Consider the following 15,343-nt stretch of genomic DNA (forward strand, 5'->3'; position numbering starts at 1 on the left):
GTTTGGCCATTCCACACCAGGTGCATGGAAAGAAATTGAAGAGGTTGATACCCACAAAATTTTGAGGACGTGTTATTCTCCGGCATGACTGCCAATCAATGCAGAACACGATTCGGCCCAATCATATCCTACACAATCAGTACATTCAGGGTAGTTGAAAAATGCCTGAGAGGTAACTGGAAGTGGCACAACAACACCCCCTTGTGGAAAAATAGGGATATTACAAGGGGTGGCAAACCATTTGAGTCGGCGGAATGGGCTGCAAAAGGGGTGAGACATCTGGGGGACATCTTTAACTCAGAGGGGCTTATCAGTTTTCAGGATTTGTGTACATACTCAGAGGTACCCAGGACCTCTTTCTTTTTGTACCTTCAAATGCGATCTGCACTGTGTGCTAATGGTGTACCTTGGGACACAAATTTACAGACACACCCGATTGTGGAATGGATGACCACACTCCCCAATAGAGGACTAGTATCGACAATGTACCTACACATCCAATTACTGACACAAGGATTTACCTCTAGCCGGAAAATGGAACAGGGACCTGAATGTAGAAGAAGAGGACATTAACTGGGACAGTGTGGGAGAACATATTTCGCTCGTCAAAAAATCCGAACCACCAACTGATTCACTTTAAAATGTGTCAAAGAGCTTACCATACTCCATTGTTGAGATACCATATGAAATATGTACCTAGCCCGAATTGTGATCTATGTACTCAGAATGTACTGGGCACATTTATGCACATGATGTGGGACTGTCCATAAATTTGGGGGAGGGAGGCCTTGGCTCTATCCAATCTCACTGGCAAGACTATCCCCAAATAACTGATCATTCTATTACTTAATGACGATTCAGATATAGATCTCAAGTTTCTTTATTAGTTGTCATACAGAAGTACAGAATACTTTTATACAAAATGCTTCTTTCTGTTACGCACCAGAGACTGTGCTAGACAAAAATAGATAAGTATAAAATAAAATAAGTATAGCAAGTAAAAAATAGAAGTCACGTACGTGGACACAAGTGTTCAGTATGTACATATGTACAATGTTCAATGCAGATTAGAAGTAACTGAGTTACCATACAATATATTATACAATATACTAATATACAATATACTATATAGTGCAAAGCAGAAATGGGATGAGGTACAATTTAGGTACAATTTACAGTAATGTGTAATGAGGTATGGGTTGTAGTGCAAATTCTTTACCAATAAATATAAAGTGTGTTTAGGTATTCTAAGTGGTATTCTAAAGTGTGTAAAGTGGGTGCTGCAGTGAGTTGTTTGTTTAAGTGAGTGTGTGCGTGTGGATGTGTGTGCTGTGAGTGCATTTGATGGTTGTACATAGTGTTATTGTTCGTTGAGCATCCTGATGGCCTGGGGATAGAAGCTTCTTCTGAGTCTTTCTGTGCTTGCCATGATACTCCGGTATCGCTTGCCTGACCGCAGCAGTTCAAAGAGGCAGTTGTTTGGGTGGCTGGAGTCTTTGATAATTATCTTAGCCTTACCCATGCACCGCTTGTTGTAAATGTTCTGGAGAGTGGGAAGCCCCCCTCCAATTGTGCGTTCGGCTGAACGGGCCACTCGCTGTTGTCTGCTACGGTCTTGTGCGGTGCTATTCCCAAACCAGGAGGTGATATTGCCAGGCAGGATGCTCTCTATTGTGCATGTGTAGAAGTTCTTAAGGATCTTCTGACTGACTTGGAACTTCCTTAGGCGCCTGAGGAAGTAGCGGCGTTGCCGTGCCTTCTTCACAACATGTGTGTGGTCCATGTCAAGTCCTCGGATATGTGGACTCCGAGGTACTTGAAACTGTTCACTCTCTCAACCGGTGCCCCGTCGATGCTGAGAGGGCTGTAGTCCCTGACCCCCGACCTCCTGAAGTCCACAATCATCTATTTTGTTTTGCTGACGTTCAGGGAGATCCAGTTCTCCTGACACCACCACCCAGATCTGACAAGTAAAGAGCGGAAATTATGGTTAGCTGGACTGACAGCAGCAAAGAAATTAGTAGTACAACGTTGGGTCCCGCCCCATACACTATGCACAACAAAATGGCTGGAATACTTCCTAGTGTTACGATTGGTGCGTTTCGTTGGCATGGTGGAGTGTGGAACCCAATTGCAGCAGATAACAGAGAGATAATTAACAGGAAGCAGGAGACGGCGTTGTGACGATAACAAGGTTTACTCAAAACAGAAAACAAGGAAACACGACTGACACACAGGTAACATGAAACAATGAACCAGCAAGTGTATGTTGACCCAGAACACCTAAATACAAACACTAATTAGAGACAGAGGGTAATTACTAACAGGACACAGGCAATGGTTCAACTTCCGGCTTCAACATGGACGGTCGCATTTTACCCAGCTCCCGTAACCAACGCAACAGAACAACAACAAAAAAGTATTTTGCACATTTTCTACTTTCCCTCCTGTGGATTATGGACTTGTACCTGAATTCACAACTCAAGCAACAACTCCAGACAGAAGTGGAGGGTAGCGAAAACGCAAATCAGCAGTCCCATTGCGACTTCTACTTGTTAACGGGCATGGAGAGGAAACATCCAGCCTTCGGAGCCACGACTATCCACACAGTACTTACTGCGAATCCGGAACGAAAGAAATTACCCCCGACAGGCAAGTGTAATAAGAGATCAATGTTTTTATTATATCTGCTTATGTCGGGTGACATACACCAGAACCCTGGTCCCGTAATGACACGGAACCAGAGACTACAGTTAGATCTGCTGACCCAAGAAGCGGCAGCCAGCTTCGCCAGCACAAAAGAACAACTGCTACCCACACAGACGGCGGCTAACGACATGATCAACGGCAACATTCCTCCTCTACCACCTGCAAAAGAACCCACGAGAGGCCACAGCGAGAGGGAAGGAACCGGGGTTCACAACCGAGGCGCCCAGCACGTTGCGGGGACAAAACAGCGAGGCATCGCTCCTCACACCGGCGCCGGCCGTCGAGATCAACAGCATCCACGCAACGGACGCTACAGCCAGCAGTTGCACCAGCCGACCAGCAAGCGGCAACATACCCTCACCGAAGCCCCAGCAGACGAGGCGAGAGGCGAGAGAGAGAGCGGCGCGGGACGTCGAGATCACCAAGGACCCGCCGGTCAGCTCGGCTGGCCCCGCCATGCCAGCTAGACTACCGGGGCCAGGACAAAAGGCACCCCCCCTCCCCCACAATGGAGTACTAACAGACACATCTGTAAACAACCAGCCCCCCCCCCCCCTCCCCACTCACGGCACAAACAACAACAACGCCCCCCCTCCCCCCACCGCAGGACAGGACACAAATGAACAGAGTTACCTCAAGTGTGACGACATCAATCAGATTACCAGCAAAAATGGACTTCATATATTCCACCTTAATACAAACAGCCTGAGACCTAAACTGGCTGAAATCAAATAGTTGTTTTTAAACGGTAAGGCTAACATATTGTGTTTCACAGAAACAAAATTAGACTCATCTGTACAGGATCCAGAGATTGAAATTGAAAACTACTCAATAGTCAGGAGGGATAGAAACCAGTCTGTGTGTATATACACAAATATACCAAATACATCAACCGTACTGACCTTAACCATGACGAAATTGAAACTGTTTGGATTGAAATCTTATTAGACAAGGCGAAACCAGTACTAGTAGGCACAATCTATAGACCGCCAGAAAAGAGTGGCTTTTATGACACACTTGATGGGTGTTTAGCTGGGGTGGAGGGGGTAGAAAAAATTCGTATTGGGGACTGGAACACGGATATGCTGCGTAAAGCAGCACCCGTCTTCAAGGCCTTCAGTAGATTTTCTGATCTGCACGGTTTCAGCCAGCTAATCACCCAACCCACAAGGGTATGTGATTCGACACAAACCACCATTGACCTCATTTTGACCTCTGACAAGTCCATGATCTCCAATAAAGGGGTGATAGCATGCTGGTTAAGTGATCATTATATTATTTTCTGTACCCGCAAAAAGCTAAAACAGAAGGCCGGCTGTCACAAAACAGTCACATCTAGAGACCTCAAAACTTTAACCTAGAACTGGGGAGCTTGGACTGGTCAGATGAACTCAGTGGTACACAGGTTGAAGAAACATGGCTTGGATTCAAAACCAAATTCACAGCAATACTCAACAACATGGCACCCATAAGAACCACCAGGGTTAAAAATCACGCTGAGCCATGGATGCACACTGAAATACTGGCCGCTATGAAAACCAGAGACAAAAAATGCTCTGAACTTCATAAAAGTCAGACAAAGCTTTCCAAAAGCTCAAACAGTGAACTCCAAGCCCACGTGGTTGAACTAAAAATTCAAAGAAACAGACTAAGAAATGACGTAAACACCATGATCAAAACCGCAAAAAGAAATTTCATCAACGACGAAACTGGGGAAAACAAAAACAAACCCCGCGAACTTTGGAAATTACTCAATAATCAACTAGGCTGCAGTAAAAAACTTAAAACCAGATTCTCAAACATAAACATAAAGACAGACAACACGCTCATCACAGACAAGCTAGATGTAGCCAATTACTTAAACATCTTCTTCACAAACATAGCCACAACACTGGTAAACAAACTACCCTCCCACTCAGGGCATTATGGGGTAGAACACATAGTAGCATACTACAAAAACCTAGGGGTCCACAAAGACGACTTCAAACTTGAAATGGTAACAACCGATGAGGTATTCAAAAAATTGAGCGCCCTCCTACCAAACAAGGCCACTGGCCATGACAACATCCCCTCCAAATTCCTCAGAGACGCAGCAGCCGCCATCACCCCAGTCATCACACACATAATAAACCTCTCTATAAAACAGGGACACGTCCCCAAGGACTTCAAAATTGCGAGAGTGACTCCTCTGCACAAAAAGGGCAGCAAATTAGACCCAGGCAACTACCGCCATGTTTCTATTCTTACCTCCATCTCGAAAGTCATGGAGAAAATAGTCTACGAACAGGTCGAAAAGTACCTGGTGGAAAAAAATCTAATCTACGAATTCCAATCTGGCTTCAGAACGTCCCACTCCACTGACACATGCCTCCTCTATTTGAACGACCACATCAAACAAGAGGTGGACGCGGGCAAATACTGCGGCATGGTCATGCTGGACCTACAAAAGGCCTTCGACACTGTCAATCACTCCATTCTGATTGACAAGCTAAAAGCAATTGGTTTTGATAGCTTATCAGTGAGCTGGATGCAATCCTACCTGGAGGGGAGAGAACAGATGGTAGAGGTAAACGGTACTCTATCCCCCCCCCCCCCCCCCCCCCTCACAGTGAGCTGTGGTGTTCCACAAGGAAGCATACTAGGACCGCTACTCTTCCTAATTTATGCAAATGACATGTCGTCAGCCTGTGACTGCAACTTGTTCCTGTTTGCGGACGACTCAGCCCTGCTGGTCTCTGACAAGTACAAGTTGCAGGTTGAAAAAACCCTCAGCTCGGAACTAGGCAAAATCTGCATATGGCTCGCTGATAACAAACTATCATTACACATGGGCAAAACAGAGTCCATTCTCTTCGGTTCAAATAACAAACTCAGCAAGACCGACGGCTTCTCAGTTGCAGTGGGTGACAATATTGTCACAAGGAAAGACGAAATTACCTACCTGGGTTCCATCCTAGAGGCAATTCTTTCCTGTGACAAAATGGCATCCAATGTAATAAAAAAAAGTCAACCAACGAACTAGATTCCTGTACCGGATCTCCTCTCTGGTAAACAAGAATACCCTGAAGACTCTGGCAGGAGCACTCATTCAAGGGTACTACGACTATCCGTGCACCTCATGGTACCAAAGCACCTCAAAGGCGCTTAAAACAAAATTACAAACATCACAAAACAAACTGGTCAGACTACTACTTGACCTTACCCCCAGAACCCACCTCACCCCTGCCCACTTTGACAACCTAGGATGGCTTAGAGTAGACGACAGAGTACAGCAACTTGCAATGGGCCTGGTCTACAAGATACACTATACGACTAAGTTACCCATGTACATGTCAAAATACTTCCCAAAGGTCAGTGAATACCACAACCACTACACCAGAGGAAGCTCAACAAATCATGTTAAACCCAGATTCGGCTCAAACAAGGGACTAAACACGTTTCGCAATTATGCCACATCAATGTGGAACGCCCTACCCAAAGCTGTAAAGGAATGTGAATCCCTACCCACATTCAAAACCGCTCTTGGCCACCGTAAATGCCCAAAACCCCCACCACCTCCTAATAGACAGTCTCCTCCCCACTGCATGTATATATTCCCTCCCCGCCGTATGTATATTTCTCTCCCACCCACCCACCCCCTCCTAATGTACAGTCCCCTCCCCATCATATGTATATATTCTGTCAGGATCTAGGGGTAACAGTAGTACTGTATATTTGAATACCGTTTATGTCACAAATGTATCAGTACTAAATACCTATATGTCCCTATGCCATTGGTTTGTGCCTTGACAGGGCAATATTTCTGTTTTTATTTTTAGCCTGTGAGGTAGGCATTGAGAAGCTGGAAACAGAGACAAGTAACATTTTTGATTGTACATGCCAACTTCTTATAATAATAAATGTATGAAAAAAAAAATAATAATTATAGGTCCTCATTTCTGACGGTTCTGTCTTAAAAACACTCTGGGAATGACAGATCTCTGATTGTTCTGTCTTAGAAACACTGAGAATGAGAGGTCCTCCCTCATCTATGATCATTGAGAAGCTGGAAACAGAGACAAGTACATTTTTTGATTGTACATGCCAACTTCTTATAATAAGAAATGTATGACAAAAAATAAGAATTACAGGTCCTCATCTCTGACGGTTCTGTCTTAGAAATACTGAGAATTACAGGTCCTCATCTCTGACGGTTCTGTCTTAGAAATACAGATAATTACAGGTTCTCATCTCTGACGGTTCTGTCTTAGAAATACAGATAATTACAGGTTCTCATCTCTGACGGTTCTGTCTTAGAAATACAGATAATTACAGGTTCTCATCTCTGACGGTTCTGTCTTAGAAACTCTGATTAATAAAGGTTCTCATCTCTGACCGCTCTCGCCGACAACAGGTCATAGGGGGCATTCTGTATTCATTCCTCATCCACGTGGAGAATTTTCCATTTTTGAAATGAGTCCAGGTAATTACAGAACCCTGTAACCTCTCACAGCAGGCCCTGGGCATCATTCATTTTCACCTTTGCGTGATGCGGTTCTGCCACCATTTCTACTCCCGTTAGAGGTCTAAAGAATCAGGAAAACACCTCATACCTGCTGCCACACAGACAACCCCACACGTATCACAGCGCTCCTCTCCACGGCACGCAGAAATAAGGTCTAGTCGTAATTCTGTAAAGCTGGGAGAGTGTGTGTGTGAGAGCTTTTTCACCTGACTTGGGTTGTTTTTATTTTAACTCCTTCTTTCTCTCTACTCCACAGATCTGATGTTCTCCTGGATCTTTAACGAGTACCCCTCGTCCGTCAAGCAGGACACCCGGCGCTTCATCTCCCAGGAGACGGGAAACCTGTACATCGCCAAGGTGGAGCCCTCCGATGTGGGCAACTACACGTGCGTGGTCACCAACACGGTGACGAAAACCCGGGTGCAGGGCCCGCCCACCCCTCTGGTGCTGCGCAGCGACGGTGAGAGAGCCTGCTTCTCCAGTAAAAAAAAAAATGTATAAAAAAGCGTCCTAAAGTATACAGCGTGCTCGGATATGCATAATGTTAATGAACGTGTTATTAATACACAGACAATTTGTTGCCTCTTTCATCATTTTAATGACTGTGTTTTTTTCTGCTCTGAATGAAAATTAGGGTAGCCCCTCCTTTGGATGTTTTTTTGGCTTAATTTCAGATATCCTGCTGGACTGAAAAACCCTAACTTATTTTGTACCGAACAAGGACAACTGGTTTTAAGGAATACAAATAAATTTCAAAGGTTAATTAGCTCTCTCTTCGCTAATTTCAGCGTGTCCTTTAGAATATAGCCGTGATGCTCTGGGCTGGCACTCCAGCTGAAAGGTCATTGTTGGCTGGTAATCTTGAATTGCTGTCCCGGAAGGAAGCTCCTATTTAATGTAATAAAAACAACAAAGAATCAGATGAAGATATTCCATATTACTGTATTTTCTTCTTCCAGCTGTATTTCAGTTCTAATCCAACACATTGGCGGATATTTCCATGTGTGATGCGTGTGCAGTGTTGACACGCTGCATTCTGAATACATGAATACAGTATGTGAACAAGTTATCCCTACCGTTCATGACTTGAGACAATCATTATTTGATCAGCTACAGCACGCCGTCAGCCTGCTGCTTATCAAATAGAGCCTCGGGCAAGTAGCAAAGAATATTACAATGTGTTGCTCTCCTAATGCCCAGTTTGAACCAAAGAAAAAGTCCAGACGTTTTTACCTGCGGCGGCGGCTGCGGCTGCGGCTTTGACTCAGTAATGAATAGGAGAGCTTCAGGGGTGTATGTGTTTTGTTTGTCTATGAAATATTCAACTCATAGTCACAGACATCTTGCCTGGTAAATAACAGGTGATCGTAATCTGGTTGTTATCAGGTGATTATCATAAAATCAATGATGGCCGTCGCCAATAAGCCGTCGCCTTGCGTCATATTAGACATCGTGAATAGACTGGCTAAGCGTTAAAGGTAAAAGATGGAAATGTATATGAACTATCCCAGTAGTTCTCAAACCTTTTCATGTCAAAGTCCCCCAATTGACCAAGGTCCCCATTTGATAAGATGTTGTCCCAGTGATTCGCATCTGACAATATACTCGTTGTTAGATATGAATTTCATAACTGTCTAAACTGTAGGTGGAGAGATAACAGAGGTGAGAGCAGAATAGTAATTTGTATACACTCTCTCCCTGTACACATAACTTCTAGTGAAGATTATATTAGTTCCTCATTTAGCTGGGGACCCCTTCAGAGACCCTGGGCTAAGCAATACAGTTTGTAATAGTAATAGTAATGAAAATACATTTCAGGAAACCTGATGATGATGGCTAGTTGTTTTTGCTGCTGTTGTTGTTGTTGTTGTTGTTGTTGTTGTTGTTGTTGTTGTTCTTACACCGTACTGTACATTGCCACGGTACCTGAAAATGGAAAAGGTGGCACTCCTTTAATAAAAAAAACAATAATAAAAAAACAATCTGGCCACAAACCTGCTGACGCAATCAGCTGTCTTCAGGAAGCCTTCAACAGAGCATGACGTCTACAAACCCAAAGTTATCTCTGGTTCTGGACGAACATTCCTCATGTTCTGATGAAGGCTTTCAGTTGACAGCCTAAACGCATCAGTGTGTATGGCTAAAACAGAAAAGAGAAACACATTGAAATTACAAGGTACTTTGTGTACCTCCTCTTCTGTTTTCTCAAGGGATTGTTGTACACATTTCTATTTTCGATAGATAACCCAGTTTAGAATGAGAAGCACAGTTGCCCTTCTGTCTCTACTGAGCCTTGGACATGTGTTAGTAAGCTTGCCAACTAGCTACATTTACACTGGGATGCCTCTGCAGACTGCTAACAAGAGTCTGCCTTCCAACTCGGGAGGGGAGAGAGCGGGCGTAGAGCAGAGCTGCCAAAACGGCACGCAGCAGAACTCCTCTTGTACAAGAGGCCAGACAGACGTTCAGTAGAGAGGACAGACAGACGTTCAGTAGAGAGGACAGACGTTCAGTAGAGAGGAGAGACAGACGTTCAATAGAGATGACAGACAGACGCTCAGTAGAGAGGACAGACAGACGCTCAGTAGAGAGGACAGACAGACGTTCAGTAGAGAGGACAGACAGACGCTCAGTAGAGAGGACAGACAGACGCTCAGTAGAGAGGACAGACAGACGCTCAGTAGAGAGGACAGACAGACGTTCAGTAGAGAGGACAGACAGACGCTCAGTAGAGAGGACAGACAGACGCTCAGTAGAGAGGACAGACAGACGTTCAGTAGAGAGGACAGACGTTCAGTAGAGAGGACAGACAGAGAGACTGTCAGAGAGAAACTTTGATATCTCGTGTGTGCATCCTTTTAAGTGTTGTTTCATATGCGATTTGGGGTCGGGGGGCGAATCGGGGTTCTGTCAGCGTGGCACGTGGTGCCAGGTGCAGATTTTGAATTGTTCATTTCACAACATAATAGTCGGATAGTTTAGGTTAACGGGAGATGAGTTCCACAGATGTTTTATGTCTGTATTATTCTGAGAGCCGGACTCAATATACAGCATACATTTAAGGAGTCCTTTTTGTTCCAAGCGATACAGAACACCTCCCAACAGTCTCCTTGTTTCCATTCTTTCATTAAAACCTTATTTAATAGAGGCACAGGGACTAGCTGTGTTGACAACAAAACATCAATAATCAGCCGCAGCCTATAGTCACGAGGGCCATATTAAACAGGTATCCCCCCCTACAAAAGGTTATGGTGTGAGACAATTACCAGTCCTCTTACACCTGTCTCGTTTACCGCGAGCGGTGCCGGGGCTGCAGATCTGAATGACCTCTCGCAGTCAGTCAGGGAGCTTCCTGATAACAACGTGCCGTGCCAAATCAAGGAGATGCAATTGGCCTGTTTCCTCTCCGTCTCAGGAACCCCATTTGTGCAACACGTAGCCTTGAATACCACCAATAAGGACAAAGCTATTATTGCACTTAATGTTAGAAGAGAGTGCTTCGACATTGTCACTGGGATCCTGAGGAAGGCAGCGTGTCCGGACACAGGGCTGGTGTTTTGTAGTGGAATTTAAAGGTAAACCCAATTTACAACCAGAATCACTCACTGCTGTCAGGTAAAACATGTGTATCTCCAATTTTCCAATTTACTTCGATTTGAAAGTTTCCTTATTATTCGCCTATTCCAAAATGTTTAACGTCAACAATACATGTTGGTGTCAATCTGAAAATGTGGTTGTTTTTCTTAATCCCTTTTGGAGATAAAGTTTTGATATGTCATTCCTTTTGATCATAGACAATTCAGTCTTGATTTAGGAAGCTGAACAAGTATCTCCCAAAGTCAGAAGCAAAAGAGTCAATATTTCCTTGATTCTCTCCAAGCTGCTCCATTAACAGAGAATGGGAGGCTTAAAGGGGCACTTCACCAAAAAACTATACTGATTTATTTTGCACATAATCTCACACACCGAAGGAACTCCCTGTGTTGCTACAGCTCAATGATGTAGATGACAAAATAGCAATACCTTGTCTTCTAGAGACTGCTACCTTATTATTTCATGGAGCTGTAATTAACACAATGTCCCAGATGACATCACTGGTGGCCGTGTTCAAACTCATTTACTCTCAATAACTGTCAAACTATGTGTGCAAAAAAAAAGGTTTTTGGATGTGTGTGAGATTATGTGCAAAATAGATTGTTTGTTGGTGAATTGCCTCTTTAAAGGGGGCAGTGGACTGAAAACAAATGCAGACATTCCCCGAAATAGAAACACAGTAGAAAAACTCTTTTTTATTCTCGGGCAATGAAATGTTCAGTTATATAGTCGTACTGGCGAATCGCGTCTCGCTCTTTCGCCATATCGAGATATACCTCATCTCCAGTACCTTCTGTACTTCATTAACAAAAACAAAACACCCATGCATTTGACCAGGCCCCGCCCCAGTGACCTCCTATAAGGCACCAGGCATGGTCACACTCGCCCTTCCTCTTTTTTCATTTTCCATCATGGACGTGCTTTGCATCCCATGTAACTAGCGTTATGAAATGCAGAGAGAAATTGAACAATGTTGGGTTTTCGCCGGAGATTTTCCAGCCCCTGGAATCTTCTCGGCATGTTCCAACAGCACGTCGGGTCTGTCCTGGGGTTTCCTCGTCTTCTGACAGCAGGTCGAGGGACGGCGAACTTGCGCTCAGGTAGGCTCTGTGCCATCAGGCATTAATGTTGGCGTTAGTAATACTGCTTGTTGTCCTGTGAGACAACCGAGTTGTCTATTGGCGCAAGGGGCAGGATATCTGGGTAAACGTAACTCTGAGTTGGACGTTTTCCCGGCTATCCTGGAGCGCGCTGCTAATGCTAATGCTGTAATGCTGGGTCACTGTTCCACTGTTCCCCGCTGTGGGATGTCACCGCTTTTCCCTCCTCTTAACCGGTTCATTGATGAAGGTCAGTCGGTAGCTAATGTGGGGGGTTTTGCTGAGACTTATTTACCCTTTTTACGGGTAAATGGGCTGACAACAGGGCGCAAGGCAGGTGTGCCTTGGCTTGAGAGCCAGGTAGCATCGATCCTTTGCCCCGGTGGGGTTGAAAGGTGTCCCACCCGGAAGCTGACGCTTGAGAGCAAGTTGGCCCGGCAGGTGGCAGTATGGACTGATGAGGGTTATACTGCCATAGGATGGAATTTAGCTGCGGCCAGTGTCGTGGCTCAGCTGATTGTTTTTCTGTCCACATTGGCATCGGGTAGTGGGGCTACAGGGCCAGCCGACGCTGAAAACATTGTCCGTGTTTTTGGGGTTATAGAAATCTTGAATCAGTCGCAAGCTATAACCGCAGGGAGGATCAGGATGCTATCAACACTTGTTGATAGGCATCTCTGGTTGGAGCAGTCTTCCCTTGGGGAGGAGGAAAGGTTTCTTCTCCTTAAGGCTCCTCTTTCCGCAGAAGGACTTTTTTGTCGTTCTGCGGAAACGCGGGCGGTATTTGACCTGGGCCCCACACCGCCTCACGCCATGCAGCCAGAGTTGAGAGCACGGCCTCGTCAGCGACTATGGCGAGGCCCTCGACCAGCGGCCATGTTTCCCCCGCCTGAGGTACCCTGGGCGCTACGTCAACAGGTGTCCACGGGGCGCCCCAGTGGCGAACCACATAGCGCGCTCAGCCGCGACACGGCCGACCCAGGTTCGACTCCCGAACCCGTCATTATTTGCAGAATGTCTTCCCCCCACTCTGTCTCCCATTCCTCCTCTGTCTCTCTCTACTGGACTGCCCAGTAGCAATAAAGCGATAAAACGCCAAAAAATATATCTAATTTAAAAAAAAAAAAAAAAGTGTCCACAAGGCCGACAGCCTTGGCGGCCGAGGGATCGGCTACATTGGATGAGCACGGCCTAAGAAACCGTCGCCGTCCTGCTGTGTGCAGCCCGCTCTCCGATCACTCCCTCCCCCAACACCAGCGGAAAAGGGGCTCTGATTTGTTTCCTTTGGCTGCGGGCTGCGGCCCTTCAATGAAGCGCATGCGGCCCCACGTTTCGCTTCTCATAGGGACAGGGGCTGACACCCAGTTGATGGTGAGCCTGGTGTTACGTCTGTCACCTTCAAAGGTTGTCAGCAGGGGGACTCGAGGCCTCTTCGAAGGAATGCTCAGCGCGGGTTTCCCCGACCTCGCCTTCGCCAGGCCGGGTATCACGTTAGTGCCTCCCACTCCGGAGAGCCCGGGAGTGGTCTGGCAGGCGCGCGTGATTTGGGTGGTAGTAATATCACTGCAGGGCTACGGTGTGTAGGAACCCATGGGGTCCTCGCACCTTGCATGTCCAGCTGCAGAACAGCCCCTCAGCGGTCCATGCTGGAGGGGTGTTCAGTGGGGGAGCTCTTGTCACCTGGTATGATGTCAGCTTCTCCCGTATCAAACCGGCCCTTTCTGTCTGGGTCCCCCCTTGGGTGCGATTGCCTCGTGGGTTGTATCAGGGACCGATGTCCCGACTCCACGAAACACCCTGCCCGCAGGGTTAGCGGTCAGAGTTGGCTACGCACAGCGGGTGGGACCGGGCCGCCTATTTACAGTTCATTGTGGGCCAGCGCCAAATGGCGGCGGGTGCGCTTTGGGAGTATCATCACATATGGCTACAGCAGTGCAATATGTCGAAGTGGATGGAGAGAACGTTGAGGCGGGGGCTTGTTTTGCAGTTCGCACAACCCCACCCTCCATTTTCAGGTTTGGTGCAGACCCTGTTGTCAGGGTCGGCAGCAGTGACAGCTCTGGCCGACGAGATCCAATCTCTGTTGGCGAAGCAAGCCGTAGTCGTGGTCCCACGGAAGGACGCGATGTCGGGCGTCTACTCCCGTCTGGTGCCCAAAAAAACTGGAGGTGTCAGACCTATACTGGATCTGTCCGAGTTCAATCGTCTGATTGTGGCGAGACGGTTCAGAATGTTGACGTCAAACACCTGTTAAACGCTGTCAGGGTGGGAGACTGGTTCACCTCTATAGACCTGAAGGATGCGTATTTTCACATCCCGATTTTCCCTCCTCACAGGAAATACCTACGGTTCCTGTTTCAGGGCGTGGCGTATGAATACCAGAGGTTGCCGTTCGGCTACTCTCTGGCCCCCCGCACATTCACCAATTGCGTAGAGACCGCGCTGGAGCCTATACGTCATCAGGGGATACTAATTATTTTCTATCTCGACGACATTCTGCTCCTCAGCCGGTCAGAGGAGGTCGCCAGGTCTCATACCAGGCTGGTGGTGGAATTCCTCACCAAGCTGGGTTTTGCTGTGAACTGGAAGAAGAGTACACCTCTTCCCAGTCAACAGGTGGAGTACTTGGGCTTGGTTCTAAGCTCAAGGCCCATGAGGGCAACCCTCTCGGAGCAGCGGCGAGTGTCTATCCTCGACGCGCTCAGGAGGCTCCGTCCTGGCGGGACGGTTACGGCGCTGTATGTGATGCGCCTGCTCGGTATATTGGCATCTGCTCACTCTGTGGTCCCTCTTGGCCTCCTCTTCATGAGGAGGATACATAGGTGGTTTTCCAGGATGAAAATAGACCCGGTGAGAGACAAGTGGAAACTTTTGAAGGTTCCCTTGTCGATACGGGGGGATCTCGCCTACTGGAGGAGGCCTGGTACCCTCACCAGCAGGGTCCCCATGGGCGGCAGGCGGTCACATGTCACAGTCTTCACCGACGCCTCCCTCACAGGATGGGGGGGACGTGTCAGACCAACGCAGTGGGGGGCAGCTGGACAGTCCATGCTGCCCGGTCTGCCATGCACATCAATGTGTTGGAATTGAAGGCGGCCCTCCTGGTCCTCAAACGGCTCGGCCACTTAGTGGCAGGCGAGCACGTGTTGGTCAGGACAGACAGCATGACGGCAGCGGCGTATATCAACAGACAGGGTGGAGTACGCTCCATCTGTCTGCACCAGGCGGCGTTCAAGCTCTGGCTGTGGGCGTCTCGCAATATGCGCAGCCTGAGGGTGCTCCACATCCCTGGCAGGGAGAATGTGGGCGCAGATGTGATGTCGCGGGGCGGTCCTCGTCTCGACAAGTGGGGGCTACGTCCAGACATAGTCAGACAGGTTTGGGACCGCTTCGGGGAAGCCTCGTGGATCTGTTTGCGAGCAGACAGTCTCACCAG

The 15,343-nt window shown here is 47.1% G+C and overlaps 1 protein-coding gene across 1 annotated transcript in view; it reads left to right on the top strand.

The window, feature by feature from the left end:
- Window positions 1-15,343, top strand: part of cntn4 (contactin 4) — a 369,932-nt gene that overhangs the window by 203,617 nt on the left and 150,972 nt on the right. Inside the window, exon 5 of the mRNA XM_084315452.1 lies at window positions 7,470-7,673. Coding sequence (XP_084171578.1) covers window positions 7,470-7,673 — 204 coding nt within the window. The remainder of the gene's footprint in view (window positions 1-7,469; window positions 7,674-15,343) is intronic.

Source organism: Notolepis coatsorum, assembly GCF_963971535.1.
Source record: "Notolepis coatsorum genome assembly, chromosome: 6".
NCBI classification, from domain to species: Eukaryota; Metazoa; Chordata; class Actinopteri; order Aulopiformes; family Paralepididae; genus Notolepis; species Notolepis coatsorum.